Source organism: Silurus aristotelis (genome assembly GCF_946808225.1).
Source record: "Silurus aristotelis genome assembly, chromosome: 4".
In the NCBI taxonomy this organism is placed as follows: domain Eukaryota; kingdom Metazoa; phylum Chordata; class Actinopteri; order Siluriformes; family Siluridae; genus Silurus; species Silurus aristotelis.
The window spans coordinates 1,985,291-1,998,430 of record NC_139577.1 but is presented as its reverse complement, the minus strand read 5'-3'; the positions used below and the strand labels follow the sequence as shown (position 1 = coordinate 1,998,430).

The window sequence follows — 13,140 nt, the reverse complement described above, 5'->3', positions numbered from 1 at the left end:
CTCCACAAAATCTAGTGGAACATCTTCCCAGAAGAGTGGAGGTTATTATAACAGCAAAAGTGTTGAATGGACTGAACACGGTCAGGTGTCCACATACTCTATTATAGATGAACATGGTATCAGGAAGAGATGTTGTGTTAAAGATTAGAAGATTACAGATTATGTGTTCCCTTAACACCACTGGTTTTCGTGAGACATGAAGGTGATCGTACCTTGGTAAACAAAATGGAATCCTCTGGCAGAAGGACCACTCTTGGCAGTGAACCTCAGCATGATCTGGTTTGAAGTAGCCAAAGGCAAGGTCTCGCCTGCAATACAGAGTTTTGCCAAATAATGACATTTAACTCCCTGAGAGTGGCACGTGGCAGTAAATGTCCTGTAATAAACCACAGTGAGTCACTATATAAGATTGAGCTACTATATAAGACGGATGGCTTAATAACCAAACTGTCCCTTCTGGACATGCTGAAAGGTAGAAAGGAGAGAGAGAGAGAGAGAGAGAGAGAGAGAGAGAGAGAGAGAGAGAGAGAGAGAGAGAGAGAGATGTGGAAAAGTAAAGCGTGTACATATACAGATTAATAGCCAAAGAAAACATTGGTCACTCTCTTGGGCATGAACAGTGAACCTACGTAGTTTCCTCACCGTATCTCCAGCCTGGGTTAGTGGATATACAAAACACCGTTATATGTCTTTTTATTTTACACAATGCTAATGCTAACATTGTAGCATAATGTCACTTTAGATATTTTAGGTATCAACTGGCGTAAATCTTTTAGTGTTTCCTGCGCTGGGGTACAAGACAGATTATTTTGTCTTTATGGCTTGAAAAAAGGGGAATATAATGATATATTTAATTACAAAAAACATCTGTAATACAGTGTCAGATCACTCCAGCTGCATTCATTCATCACTATTATAGCATATGATATTTTATGTTATGCGAACTACATGCTCATGGGAATAACATCAGCGTAATAATACATTCATTGTTTTTTTTTGTGTGTATTTAATATTGTGTGTAATTACAATTATAGAATACATTACAGATTAATAATGGATTTTAAACGAATATTTATTCATGTTTTTCTCCTTCTGATTGATTAATAATTCTGGAAGAATAATCATAATAATACAACTAAATATATATATATATATATATTTATTATGTAGATAGATAGATAGATAGATAGATAGATAGATAGATAGATAGATAGATAGATAGATAGATAGATAGATAGATGGCTTAACAAAATTACTTAGTAAAAACTAATTCCCAGGTAGACCTAAAAATCTAAAGAATTTTGTCATAAAAAAAAAATAAAAGGAAAAATATAGAAAGAAATACCGGTGATTCTAATGGTGAGCAACATGTTGGGCAGAACCTGCAGGGTTAATGACTCTAGCATGAAAAGACAGGCCTAGCAGGATTTCTGGCCCGCTGGGCTCAAAGGCTGAGACAGAATTTACAGCACATCTTTGAGGGATTATATTGTTGCACGGTGGACCATAAAAAGAAGAAAGCATCAAAGTGCCATACAGATAGTTTATGTCCAATAGCCTTCATCAATCCTAGGAAGAATGCAGAATTAAAGGCAATTTCTTTCTAGGCATTCTCCTACCTACACACGTTAAAGGCGAACTACGCAATAAAGCCGCATTGCACTGCGCCTTTAACGCAGACGAATGCGCAAAGAACGCCAAGTTCCAAATCAGTTCAAAAGATCAGAGAAGACGTGGTTAAGCGGTGCCTCTGCAGCCCCCATGCACTTCTCTGTGAATAAAGCCATTAAAGCCTCATTCATGACTCCCTTTCCTGCTAAATTGCACACACTTAATTGTCTTTCCTGCTTAGTGTAAAGGCTGCGTATGCCAGCTCATTTCTGCCCCCCCCCAACCACCCAAAGGATTTTATGCATTTCAAAGCGAAACCAAGTCAACAACAAATGCTAAGGACAAGGTACAGCTATTACTTACCAGAATGAGAGCCAGCTAGGGAGCTCAGCAGCCTGGCATTGTGATTTGGCCCATCAAACAGTTCGACTGAGTCATTCATAGCTGTCTGGAAATAGGCAAACTGCCCGAAGACCACTGAGGAGAAAAAAATAAATAAAACGGACAGAGCGCATCATTGTTATATGCACTACAGAAGAGAGGTACACCCAAATAAAGTGCTTAGATATTTTATACATTTCAACACATACACACATCCCTCAGGCAGGCGACTTATTGTGTGAATAAATGTTCATCCTGCACACTGTGTTCATCACAGGAGTCTTATCTTATATAACACTTTTCCAATCTCATCGCTTTTTATTAGATTAGATGATTAAACTTGATATAAATGTGTATGTGAGGTCCTGTATTCACAGGCGTGGGCTCTGACCCAGTGCAGGACGAAGCACTTAGTGAAAATGAAGGAATAAATACAAATAGGTGAAGCGTATTATTCAAATACTGTTACTTGAAACGAATCGCGGTTTCTCTGTATTGCTGATTCCAAGGGTTCCATTCTGTCAGCTGAAAACAAGAACCTGGACAGTTGAAGATCGAGGGGTCTGTTTGGTTTTCAGCAGATGCTTCCAGTGTGGCCTCAGATCTCTATGTAGTCTTCTGCTCTTGTAGCCCATCCCCATATAAAGTCCCGCATTTATTGCAGATGAGACGCCTTTCTGCTCACCAAGTTGCCGAGATCTTCTCTAAGGTCTCTCAAGGAGTAACCCTTGCGTTCTTCATTTAATTAAAACTGTGATATAGCAAATAATATCAGCTCTTCTCTAAAGAAGTCCACATACCTTAACATCACAGTTATATACTAAACTAAAAAAAATTACTTTATATCCATATTAGCATCAAACAGGAATTTAAAGCAGCCACTCTTCCAGCTGCAGAAACCCCCCCCCCCCATCTGCGTTTCCAGCTGCAAACTCCCTCCCCCCTCCACCACACCTTCCTGGAGATTTCTCCCTGGACGCCTATATGCCTCTGTTTTGTATGCGCAGCCCATGTTCGTAGCTTCAGCACTATCATTACACCTGTATTGTAAGTGTTCGCTCTGCAGGGAGTTGTGCATCGCCTTCGGTCTCCAGCCAAAGCTTAGGTGATGTAAAGCTGTCAGAAGTGCCAGGGGTCATGTGCGTCATGCTGGGACGAGGGAGGCGGCCAATTACTGGTACAGGGCAAGTGTCAGGGCATTCGGTGTGAGACATGACCAGGCAGGGAGCCACACAGCGACCCAACTCTATTATCTGCTCTTTAATTAGATGTTTGCCCTTGTCTTCTGCGTGAGCCTGAGGGGAAACTCACACTGATTCTATGTAAATATCAGAGCTGGAGGATTTCCTCAATGCCTACAGGTTCATCCCACGCAGCAGCCCGAGTTTTATATTCCACACACTGTCAACATTATGGAAGATTTTTTTTTTTAAGTGTTTGATTCGTTTATTCTTTCATTATTTTTGTATAGAAGTTTTAGATGGTAAATATAAAAGATTTAAAATTGAGTCTGCAAAGTTAAACTTTCGAACTTAACGAACCTGCTAATATTAGCATATGTATATTTCATCCGATTAAAGATTCTGGGATTTCTGTTCCAAAAGAAGAATTCGAACATTTCATGCATTCTTCTTCTTCTCATGTGACACATCCTGTTAAAATTACAATCATGTCCACAGCGATAATGACGCTTTCTGTAACGTAGAGAATTAATGAAAGATACAGGTGTGTAGGAACAGCCTGATGGACCCTGCTGAGTTTTGGTGGAATCTTCAACTGTCTAGTTTCTTGGCTCACAGAATTGGAACCTGATTTGTTCTTCTGTTGTTGTAGCCCATCTGCCTCAGGTTTGGCATTGTTCTGAAATGCTTTCCTGCTACTCTGCGTTCGTTCAGATTGCTTATTTGAGTTACTGGAGCCTCTGAGGTCATTTTTATCTTCCCTCCATTTGTACCAAAAGTAACTGTAGCTCACTGAATGTCTTTTGTGTTTGTTTGTTTGTTGGACCATGGTTTTCCCTTAAAGCTCTATAGAATGTTATGCATGAAAAATCCCGGGAAAGTGGCAGTTTCTAAAATTCGGTTCACTCCGCATGATTGGTCGGGTGATCCTATTAAAAGTGTGTGGTGAAGGTATGCAACAAATGCCAATACCAACGCACACCTGTATCGGATCGGAACATCCAAAATATCCTAAATCTCCGTGATTTTTGAGCCATGAAATGAAAAAATCCTTTAGTTACTCACCAAACTCTGCAGAGACACTGATGAAGTAAGAACATGTCTGGCTTGCAGTGTAATTGTGAGGATAGTTTGGAGATAGCACCACTCCTTCCGATCCCGTGTACTGTCCACCACATGGAGCTGATAAAGAAAGAACGAGATCCCTGAATTAACCGCTCAGAATGTAACACATCAGCGTGCATTTAATAGGTTTGACTGGAGCTAATACAGAAGATAAACACTTGATTTCACAGTAGGAAAGCATGTTTGCTCAAACTGCACCTTTAGGCTTGTCTACATTCACCTATCACAGAGATCTAAATTCCTTTATTCAATACATTAAAATATTACAGACATTAACGTTATCTAAATTGCGTATTTTGCGCATGTTTGCTGTTTACGTTCAGCGTATGAAATGACTTTTAATAATACGTCGGTTACACGGGATCCAATTTGAGACCTTGTAGTGTGAATACTACCAGCAATGCTTTGACTTTAGAGCTCAGGCCGAACTGTTCTATATTAATGATGAGGCACAGCATGAACCAATAACTCGATATCAGGGCAGCTAATAACCCACGGAGTGTACTGGTCTGAAAAACACCAGACAAAGCAAGCCGATAATGTCTCGCTGAAAGCTGTATTTACCTTTGTTTTGTTTTAACATAGATTTTTAAAACGTTGTATCGTTGATACAGCGATTTGATCGCTTTTTTTAATTCGAGTAGAAAAAAACGATCTCGGCGAAAGGGAAATACGGTAATACAATAAATACACAAAGGTTAAAGGGTTAAATAAATAAGTGTCATTCTGCATGTTTAGATTTTGATATGACATACACTATATAAACAAATGTTCATGGACACCTGACCATAAGATGTGGCCATGTGTCCACTCTTCTGGGAAAATGTTTCCACGTGATTATTGAGTGTAGTTGTGGAGATTTTTGCTCATTCTTTATATGAATAAAGTCAGGTTCTAATTCAAGTGAGGAGGCCAGAGGTTCAGTCAGGGTTCCAGTTCATTCCAAAGATCTCCACTCAAGATTTTATTCAATTGTGCGCCTCCATCTTTGTGGTAACAGTTCAGGGAAAGAACCACATACTGTACAGCTGGAGAAGTCTGGTGTCACAATACTTTAGTTTATGAAAGTGCATTGCAAGAACCAAAAAAAAGCATTTTGTATTACTAAAAAAAAAGTTACGAGATACTAAAAAAAGTTAGAAGAAAAAGGATCTTGTTAGTACAAGAAATAATGTCTCTTTAGTTCCTGAAAATTCCTGAAATCACAACTGAATATTTTATTATGAAAAAGTGCCTCGTTACTGAACATTCGGGTAGTGAAACTGATTTTTTTTTGCAGGATGACAAATTAAGGACAGAGAACCGATTTTTCTATAAGATAATAACAGAGCGTCATATATATACAGTGTTGGGCAGTAACGCGTTACTGTAACGAATTTACTTTTGACAGTAACTAATACTGTCTAAAATACTAATACTAAATAAAGTAACTCCGTTACCGTATGGTGCGTTACCCATTACTTTTATAAATGAATGAATTTGGGCTGAAGTGTAGCCTACAGTCTAACCTGCTTACAGCAGAGACGCATTGTAGGATTGGTGGATGAACCACTGTAAACACGAAGAAGACGCGCTGTGGGCGTGTCTCCGTTTATTCAGGTCTGTGCTGCAGTAATGGCGAGGCGAGGCGAGAGCAAGACGAGTTTCTCAAAGTGGAAATATGCTCATTATTTCACTTTAGTTGAGCATAAAGACAAAAACTTTTTAGTCAAATGTAAGCTGTGTCTTTCTGGTTCAAAGGTCGTATCTACTGCGATAGCAGCAACCCCAGAAACTCCATCCAGAAGCTAGAAGCTAGAAGCTAACCCGGTGTTCTGTTCTACATTGTGGATAGTTTTCATACTTCAGCTGTGAAAGGAACATTTTTAAGAGTTTAACACAACAGCTTTTATGAAGCAGAAGCCACTTTAGTTTTTGATTGTGAATATATTATTCAGCTTGTTTTGTTGTTTATTTCAGAAATCCTTGTGATATATTCAGTTTGTGCTGCTCTGACTTTAATAAAATAGTGTTTAAAAATGACTGTGTTTAAGTCAGTTTTGTGTTTGTAGACCATAACGCATAAAAGGGCATTAATGGGAACATTAAAGAACGTTCTTTAAAAAAGTAACTAAAAAGTTACTTTTAACAGTAACGCTTTACTTTTTGGTGTAAACAATCAACAAAGTAACTGAGTTACTTTTCGAATGAGGTAACGAGTAACTGTAACTTGTTACTATTTTTTAGTAACGAGCACAACACTGTATATATATATATATATATATATATATATATATATATATATATATATATATATATATATATATATATATATATAGTATATACACACAGTTACATATACAGTACTGTCAGGAATGACACGTGAACAAACTGAGCTCTAAAACTGTTGATAAGCCACGATGAGACTTACAGACATTTGCCTATTTACATTTTAAGATCTTGTCATTTTATATTACTGTGGATCATAAACACCCCCCCCCCCCTTTATTTTCCTCTTTTTGTTCAACCCCTCCACCTGTGATCTTTCTCCTCCTGCCTTTTTCCTTTCATCCCTGTGCTCTTTGCTACAATGATCTTTGATTGAGATTCTCAGCACATCCAGTCTGAGCGAAGCCTGTGGGCTCGGGCACCCACTGCTCAGCTCCTTCATCTGATCACAATGCCTGTGTGAGCACAAGGATGGAGGGAGAGAATTAAAGAAATTACTGCCTAGAATGAAGCTGCATATAAAACACCTTTGATAACATCAACTTTACTTTGCAGCAGGTAAGAAGGTTAGAAAGAAAGACACTTCATTTCTGAATGATGCGTCTGAAAGATGAATCTATTATGTGTTAGAGTTTCACGGTTTTTCGAACTTTGATAAAAAAAAAAAAATGTAATCCTCGCACGATTAAAAGCAAGAATCTTGTGGTCGTGTGTCTTAAATAAGCAAAATGTTTCGGTGATTACTTTCAAATGCTTTTTTCATCAGAAACTTTGGATTTTGACATTTTGTCCCCCGGAGTCATTTTTTTTCCTCCTTATCCATATTGAATAACGTGACTTTTACCGCTGACACAGTCAGAAGAATGAACAGTGACATTAATAAAATGAATTAAGTTTGCTTTCACTTTGAAATTCGAACCAGAACTCCGAGACGGGCACACACACTTTTGCAAAATAATAATAAAAAGCTCGGTGTGTGTCAGCCGATTTTTTAAGTTAAGAGTTAGCCGAGATTTATGTAGAGAAACTGAGAAAACTGCAGGGAAATAAAAGTAACAATTACAGTATCTCACAAAAGTGAGTACACCCCTCACATTACAGCAATAGGGACAATACTATAGAAATGAAAATTGGGTATATTTTAAATAACTGGCAACAAAAGTGAGTACACCCTTAGTGATAACAGCTGTAGGAAGAGTAACTGGGCAACGTCACACATCCTATTCATCATGTTCATGTTTTTGTCTGCTTAACAGGACCAGACAAATGTATGTATCTTGTATTAGAGCAGTTAAAATTGAGTGCTTTGAGTCCAATTCTCACATCCCGTTGTCCCAGAAGGAGAGCTTCCGAAGCTGGATCACAAGAACGCCTGCAAAAAGTTTGCTGAAGATGACCTGTCCAAGTGCATGAATTATTGGAACCATATCCTGTGGTTTGATGAGACTAAGATAAACTTGTTTGGCTCAGATGGTGTCCAGCATGTGTGGCGACGCCCTGGTGAGGAGCACCAAGCCAATTTCGTCTTGCCTACAGTCAAGCATGGTGGTGGTAGCATCATGGTCTGGGACTGCATGAGTGCTGCTGAAACTGAGGATCTGCGGTTCATTGAGGAAAACATGGATTCCAACATGTACTGTGACATTCTGAAGGACAACATGATGCCCTCCTTTCAGAAACTGGGCAGTTTTACAACATAAAAACAACCCCAAACACAACGCCAAGGTGACAACGGCCTTTCTGAAAGTGAAGGAGTGGCCAAGTATGTCTCCCGACCTGAACCCTATTGAGAACCTATGGGGATCCTCAAGCGGAAGGTCGAGAGGTGCAATGTGTCTAACATCAAGCAGCTCTGAGATGTCGTTATGGAGGAGTAAAAGAGGATCCAAGCAACAACCTGTGCAGCTCTGGTGAATGCTCCAGGGCCCAGCAGTGGCAGCTTGGTTGTTCTGGGATTTTAACTAACAAGCAGCACAGATCTGGTTTTCCTTTTCAATGCCAGGCATCAGGTCAAGACCCTTACATACTGCATTGCTAACAGCTGGACACTGAGTTGATTCATGAGCTCATCCTTTATATGGGCTTCAAGAGAAAACAGTTGTGACTGCAATCCAACTCCCACCTTCTCACTGACCAATTACTTTCATAGAGAGAGAAAGAGAGAGAAAGAGAGAGGAGCAACAATGAGAAACAGCAAGAGGATCGGGAGAAAGAGTCAAAGAGTTCAAGAAACACATGGGACAGACGAGGCAGAGACAAAAACAGAGAGACAGTGAATATCAGGAGATCGAAGACATGGGAGCTTAATAAGAAGAGATACAGAACACACACACACACACACACACACACAAGTATTTTCCAAATTCAGAATACAGACACGTTTATACGAACGTAATTCTGTATGATTCATATTTTATTCGCTCCTGTTCCTTTGCTCGTGCAGCCTCTAGAAGGCGCTGTTCCCCCACACTAGGTCCTTCCGCCTCCATCCACAGTCACGACAGATTCCTCACGCTTCGGCACAGAGACAGTCTTTTAGTTACTATGGAAACGAATAAAAGATCCGTTTGGGTGAGAGAAACAAGGTAGGGGGAGCGACGGGGAGAGAATCCTTCATTATTTAAAGGAATCTCACTTCTTTAGTTTTGTCTCAAAGCCCAAGGAAGTGGTGAACAGTGCATCAGCAGTCAGAGAGAAGAAAAAAAATAACAGTAGATAAAATGGCACACGGCCGGCGACTCCTCATTTGGTAAGCATTAAAAATAAAGCAGCGGCCTCGCACCGTTCGCGTTTCTCTTCTGAACCTGCCGTTAACGATGCAAGACACCACCTGCAGATCACATCGGTCTTTCTTAAGGACGTTAAACTTGTTACCCTTATTAAACTGGCAGGGCGGATGTTTATCAGGTGTTAGAAGGTATAACAGAAAAGAAAATAGGAGGTTGTACTTTTCATGAAAGCACAGTGGAAAGGCCAATAATGCGGAAAAACATTAGGTATAATCCATGAGTGGGGCTTAACATTCATATGGAGTCTTCTTCATCTTCCTGATCTGCATATCTGCCATGAGACTGCCTGCTTCCTCTGAAGCTTTGGAAGAAAAGCAGAAAAATGCTCACAGCATTGTCTCATGTCTTACTAAAGTTCTTACAATCGGCTTTCTAACACCGGGTAATGTTTTACAATGACTTAAACCTACATTCTTTGGTTATTTTTTATAGTTTGTGTCCATGTTCTGAACCAGGTAAGTGTACACTGAGCACCTGCATGATATTGTGGTGGACCCCCTTTGCTCCCAAAACAGTCCTCCAGACTTATAGAGCATTAACAGGATTACCTTCTTCAGCATTTTGAGCTACAGGAGCTCGTCGGTTGTCTCAGACCACACGGGTCAGCCTTCGCTGCCTAATTTGCATCAAACTCGATCAAATCCTTTTTTCCTGCTTCCAATACGTCAACTTTGAGGACAAAATGTCTACTAAATACTGTGTATCCACCCACTAACAGGTGCCATGATGAAGAGATATTAAATTTTTCTGCATTTTAAACTCAAAGAGTTATTGAAAATTATTAATGGGGTGGCAAGGGGGGTGGCATAAGAATAATGAGGGGTGGCAACACTAACGCAAGCATCCTTGCATGGTTCTTGTGGATTCCAGGAATGATCTATAAATTCGTTGTATACACTCGGGCACACATTTTTATTGTTTTATAAATATGAATAAAGACTGATGTGTGAATGACTTTACCTGCACCTGATATCTGGGCAAGATGTGTGTATGTATGAGTATGAGTGTATGAGTTCCATTAGGGAAAAATACATTTAAACAATTAAGATTTTCTGATGATTCGCTTGTGGTTGTATGCTGGATTTAGTAGGTATAGCAGTAAATGATAGTGTAGATTATCAACTATGATGAGACTAGTAGTTGAGTAGTTAAACTAGCAATAATAATAAGTGCAGATGTTCTGAAAACCAGAAGCACATCTGTACATATATCCTGGACCATTAATGCAGTTTTAGTGATTTTTTTAATCTAATAGACATTATTTTAAAGATTCAGAATGAAGAGTAAAGGTTTTAAAAAGTTTGTGAAACTATATTGCCAATACCATCGCAAGTGAATTGAATTACAAGAGTTTTATGTCTTAAATTCAAACTAGCTTTGCCTTTATGAAAAAAGTACCAGGTTAAAAGGAACTTTTTTTAAGAAAGCACTGGTGTAATAAATTCTCAAAGCCTTCAGCCAAAATTAAATAAATATTTTTCATTACTAAACAAGTAAATTAGTCCAAGTATCAGTTAAATTTTTTTTTTTTTTTTTTTACATATTTAGTTAAATAATGAAATAATAAACCATGTTAAATAAAGCACCAAGTACATTTAAAAGGTTCCAAGTTCCTCAAGGTGCCTTATCAATATGTAAATTTATTTATTTTGTTATTAGAAATAATTGTTAAAACGCTCTGCGAATTTCAGTTCATCGGTTATGGAATTTTAATATATGAAAATGATATTTAAATATAATATTAACTATCATAATTTTCTCAATTTGAGCTAGACATTCGCAGTGCTTCTTTTTGCAAGACATATTTACCCAATTTACACCTTAACAGGCTGTAAAATATCCATTTTTTGCACAACGTTAGGTTTACATATTGTTAGCATATAAATGGCAGGTGCATATACAGTATGTGCAGTTAGGGTCTAATTAACTAATTTAACTAATAGGGGTGCATCAGGCACCATTAACTCTTTCATTATGTCATTAAACCCATTAACCTAGTCTATGGCCTTTTCCCACATTAGATACAAAATGTACTTTTCCCACAGTTGTTGCGCTGACGTTCTGGCTGTGCGCTTACAGGTTGCCAAAATAAAAAAAGTGATAGATAATGTTAAGTAAATGACCCATGTAAAAGAGAGAGAGAGAGAGAGTTCCTTTCTTTACTCAGATATAAAAAAATAAATAAACTAAATGCACCAAGTCTCAAATCAAGCACCAAAATCCGCCATGATGCACACATCCGGCAATTAAAACAGTCCGTGTGGAAACACAGCAAGTTCCGTTTGGTGTCCTGATGATTAACGTAATTTAAAACATCAAAATTGCTTTAAAACATTTACAAGAATATTTTGTCTTGAGTTTGGTTTTACAAATGATAAACATACAGTTGCATAAAACATCAATATTTGTCCAGAGCCATGTTAATTAGAGTATTAAAAACTTGCAAAGTATTAATTTGAGGTATAACAGATACGAATGTGCTTTGGTGTTATGAGTAAACTTATAACATCATCTAATATATATATATATATATATATATATATATATATATATATATATATATATATATATATATATATATATATATATATATATATATATATTATAAACACACAGAGTGGCATTCCCTTGGTCCACTACTTGTGCTGGATGGGTTTGGTAGTCCACTGAGGTTTGGTAGTCCAAAGTGCTATTGCTGGGTAAAGTGTATGGGATATGGATATGAATGCATAGTGATCGCCATCCATGTTGGCCAGACACAACACTCCATTTAACAAGCAAGTAAAAGGATTAACCTCCTTGTGCCCCGTCTCCAAATCAATGGACCATGACTATCTCTGCTTATTCTTTCAGCATTGCACCTTTCAAACAAACAGAAACAAAACACAAAATGGTGAATTTGATGTAATTGCGGTTAAACGGCTGCTAAAGTAGTGCAAACAGAGCAGTGAGGGAGGAAAACTCACACTGACTCATTGCTCAGTGCTCTGGTACACTTCAACAGAGTGTTTGACCTCTAAATGAGTACAGTTACAATGCGCTTCTAATACTTCTAGCAGCTCACAATTCATGGGGGAAAATCAATCCCAGGGAACTTAAATAGCATTTCAATGCAATACACCCTTCGATACACCCTTGTTGTAGTAAAGAACGCGTCTCGCCCATCAATTCAACCGTTTCAATTACATATAAAAGACATTTTTTTTTCTCTCCTTTAAATCAACTCACAGCCGCAGTCTTAAAGATACAATAGATGTTATTTATTTCATTCTTTATTTGACATATAACCTGTAAAATATATAAAACATCATACATGTTTAAGCCGTGACCATAGCCTGAATACTGTATATTATGTGGCTTATATTTTTTTATGATTACGGTGTGGAGGATTTGTCTGTCATTTTATTGCCATTCCCTAATGTCCATTCCCTCTGCACACATCTCCGTTTGAAATTGTTATACTCCAAAATGCAGCTGTGCTTCAAGACAAACAAAACCAAAAAAAATAAACGAAAATACAACCACAATAAACACTGACAGTATTTTTTCCCATGATAGAACAATGTGTTACTGATAACAGGGTTGAAGCTGGATGCAGAATCAGTGACATTGCTCATGAACTGGTTTGTAAAACCCAATCAGCTCGGATCTCAACAAGCTGAATGTTTTGTAATTTTGGCATTATTTGCTAATGATGGTAGTACCAGAGTCTCTGGAATTAGGAAAAATTAAGTACCGTATTTTTCGGACTATAAGCCGCTACTTTTTCCCCACGTTTTGAACCCCGCGGCTTAAACAACAAAGCGGCTTATTTACGGATTTTTCCTGGGTTTTTCCCGGTTTCA

The 13,140-nt window shown here is 38.2% G+C and overlaps 1 protein-coding gene across 11 annotated transcripts in view; it reads right to left on the bottom strand.

The window, feature by feature from the left end:
- LOC310724820 (CUB and sushi domain-containing protein 1) overlaps nt 1–13,140 on the bottom strand; it is a 368,464-nt gene that overhangs the window by 58,711 nt on the left and 296,613 nt on the right. For all 11 annotated transcript variants that reach the window (XM_083539181.1, XM_083539178.1, XM_083539179.1 and 8 more), the window contains 3 exons: nt 4,239–4,355; nt 1,975–2,088; nt 213–308 (listed from right to left, as the gene is read on the bottom strand). In XM_083539181.1, the coding sequence (XP_083395307.1) occupies nt 213–308; nt 1,975–2,088; nt 4,239–4,355 (327 nt within the window). The remainder of the gene's footprint in view (nt 1–212; nt 309–1,974; nt 2,089–4,238; nt 4,356–13,140) is intronic.